At 47.0% G+C, this 3,465-nt stretch overlaps 1 protein-coding gene across 1 annotated transcript in view; it reads right to left on the bottom strand.

The window, feature by feature from the left end:
• Positions 1-1,659: 1,659 nt before the first annotated feature.
• The window catches only part of LOC307001089 (adhesion G protein-coupled receptor L1), a gene marked incomplete at its 3' end in the record, with an annotated part of 61,607 nt that continues 59,801 nt past the window's right edge, over positions 1,660-3,465 (bottom strand). The window contains exon 25 of the mRNA XM_079617232.1: positions 1,660-2,486. Coding sequence (XP_079473358.1) covers positions 1,660-2,486 — 827 coding nt within the window. The remainder of the gene's footprint in view (positions 2,487-3,465) is intronic.

Below are 3,465 nucleotides of genomic sequence, written 5' to 3'. Positions count from 1 at the left end.
ATTTACCATTAGGTTATTTAGGAAGGTTCGTTGAAGAAGAGTACAGCATCTATTTGCTTTTATCCATTTTATTTTGGTTAAAAAACATTTCTTATCTTTTTTACATGAAACACTCTCAGAGAGCGAGAAAGACCGAAAGAGACAGAGTGAGAAAAAGACCGAAAGAGGAGACAGTGTCATCAGATCATCTACATATTCTTTAAGACTTTTTTCAACCATAAACTCATAAGTGAAAGAGAAGCATGTCCAGAGACATCGCGTCTCTCAGTTCGTATTTACAGGAAGTTTGCGAGCACCCGTCGCTCGGTTGAACATCATCAAATCCTTGATCAACCTACTTAAACACAGGAAAGGGGGCGGAGCTTTGTGTCAACGTCCTCAAAACCCGGCAAAGTGATTGGTCGGTGTCAACACCTAAGCAGACGATTGGTTGGCAGTTCGTTTGTGTTCTTTTATCCGCCACGCTGCTGAAAAACAATAGTCTGGTTGACGTGACTCGTAACCTTTGACCTCTGTGACGTTGAGAGCGTGACCCCCGACTGTAGCCACTCCCCAAGAGTGTAAGTGTGTGATTTTTTTGGCATGTATAAGAGCTGCGGTCTCTGGTGTAAGTGTTATCACATTCTGATAAAGGTCTGACACTCATACACCACCCTGAACGAAAGAGATCCTGCTGAAAACCAGCTTAATCCGGCCTGAGGTGGTTTTCAGATGGTCTTCCACCCAAAACCAGCAAACAAACCAGCTCGGCTAGGGGTGCGTTTCCCAAAAAGCATTGTTGGCCAACTATACTCGCAATTTCCATTGAACTCTATTGATAACGACAGAACTTGCGACCATAGTTGGCTTTGGTAAACGCATCCCAGGACGGGAGACCGGATAACCACCTCAGACTGGTTTAAACTGGGTTTCTCAGCAGGGAAGAGATGGAGGATGCACGAATGGAGGAAAAACTACCCGATAAGAAGACGACTTCTTAGAAAGGACAGACTGATGTGCTTGAATGGCAGTGAGATGAGCAGGGTGGGTGTGCGGGCGACCAGGAAACAGAGACGTGGAGGAGGAAGCCAACATCATCTTTATCATCATCATCATCATCATCATCATCATCTAAACAGGGATCTTCCCAAGGCTTTCACCACAATGCTCCTTTTGGGAGATCTGAGGACAAGCCACAATTGTTTATCGTTATCTGCAAGTAGCTTCATACTGATTCAGGAATCTCAACGAAAACATGTCTGGCTCATATTTCCCAACGGAAGTCTTTCTTAGGATTTTGGGAGTGAGGTACGAGCCGGACATGAGGTTTCGAAAACATGTCTGGTTCATATTTCACAACGGAAGTCTTTCTTAGGATTTTTGGAGTGAGGTACGAGCCGGACATGAGGTTTCAAAAACACGTCTGGTTCGTATTTCACAACGGAAGTCTTTCTTAGGATTTTTGGAGTGAGGTACGAGCCAGACAAGAGGTTTCGAAAACACGTCTGGTTCATATTTCAGAACGGAAGTCTTTCTTAGGATTTTGGGAGTGAGGTACGAGCCGGACATGAGGTTTCTTTGGGATTCGCCCTGATACTGATCTCGATGATGATGATGTCGAAGTCATCCCCCCTCATTGTCCTCCTCCAGATCTGCGTGTCCTGGTCACCAGCGCCCTAGTCACAGACTGGTCACCAGTTGCATTTGTCCGTCGCCGTCCCCCTGCGAGGGCTGGAGTCCCAGTCGAGGCTCGTCGTTGGTCCTGCGAGGCGGAGGCTGGTAGAAGGCGGAGATGTGCGCTTGACGTCCCTGGCTGAAGTACAGCTCGTCCGGCGGGAGCGTGGGGTGAGGCTCCGCCCCCAGCGCCTCAGGACTGCTGTCGGGATAGGACGAATCGCGGTCCCGTGCGTACAGGGAGGCGGAGTCAGGTCCGGCCCCGCCCACGCCGTCTGTGATCTCCGCTGAGAAGCTCTCCGAGTCCTCCTCGCTCTGGTAGAACACGGACTGGGCGTGCTCAAGAAGGCGGGGCTTATCCGGGAGGCGGGGTTTATCAGGGAGGCGGGGTTTATCCGGGAGGCGTGGCTTTTCCAGGGCTTTGTACAGCAGCTCGTCCTCATCCTGCGGGGGTGGCGGAGGTGGGCGGGGCAAGGGCCGTTGCGGAGGCTCCCGATGACCCGTCGACGTGGCGTAATTCGACATTGTCGAATTCGTTCCATTGCCGTATCGATCGGTGGAAGGGCGCAGGTTACTCTGCACCAGCTCGGATATTATCATCTTCTCCAACGCCGCCGCGTCCGAAAGATTCCGCCTCAAACCGGTTGAAGGCTCCGCCCCTCTGGGTGTCAAAAGGGCGGGGCTGACTTCACCGGACACGCCCCCTGACCCCACGGGAACGCCCCCCAGCAGATCCGAGCTCCCTCCGTGCAGCGAGTAGCTGTTGTTGTAGTTCCCGTTCAGTCGGACTCCCTCCAGACCACATGACTCACGGCTGCGCGACAGGGTGCCCTCTACAGGACAGAGAGAGAGAAATGCTTCTTTACACAACACGATTTTATTAATTAAATGTCAACATTACTTTTTAGTTTGAACATTCGGTTAGGAGCTTAACCTTCATCCTTCCCGCGTAACAAATCTTTCCCTCACGGGTCAAAATGACCCGAAGCCCTAAAATTTTAAAATTATACTTCTTTTTTTCTTTTTTTTCCAGAAAGCTTATTTTATTTCATTTTGATAATATTTTTTTGGGGAGATTTTTTGTAATTTTTTATTTTATTTACCTTTACATAAGCAAATAATAATTTTGTAATTTAAGTTACAACTTAAAGCTTAAACCTTTTAATTCAGCTCAAAATATCTTTGCCGACCTCTTGTGGAAAACAATAATATAAGAGGATATTTCATGACTCTAGATGTCCTTAATACTCCTTATATCTCTATATGGAGCAAATGAGCTGTTCCGCTGGGTCCTAAAGTCAGATCTCTACAGTTTGCATTCAGATGTCATGTGTAGACATTATAAAATATTTTTTCCGTAAAGTTTGAGCATTTTTAGTTGGAATTTTGAGCATTTTTAGCTTTTTCTATGTGTACTGAAGCATTCCTCACACTCCATACATTCCTAAAGGGGTCAAATTGACCCGCAAGGGAAGGATTTGTTACTTTTTTACATTTCAACCACAAAACTCCTCGAATCCATTCATTTATTTGTCTGTATTCGCGGTTCAAGTGCGACAAAAGTCCTGGGGCCTCATTTATAAAACTTTGCGTAGGATTTGCGTCAGAAGTGGCGTACGGATGAAACATAGGACGTGCGTACGCACAGAAATATTCGGATTTATAAAACCGTGCGCACGCACATCCTACGCAGTTTTCCCATTAATAAATCACAATCAGTTCTAAATGTAGCGCAGCTTTTGCGGCTTCATGTCACGCCCATAGTAGCCCATAAATAGTCCTTGAAACGCCCACAAGTTAATATTCATCGAT

Source organism: Phoxinus phoxinus (genome assembly GCF_949152265.1).
Source record: "Phoxinus phoxinus genome assembly, chromosome: 6".
In the NCBI taxonomy this organism is placed as follows: Eukaryota; Metazoa; Chordata; class Actinopteri; order Cypriniformes; family Leuciscidae; genus Phoxinus; species Phoxinus phoxinus.
This window is presented reverse-complemented; position numbering and strand designations above follow the sequence as displayed.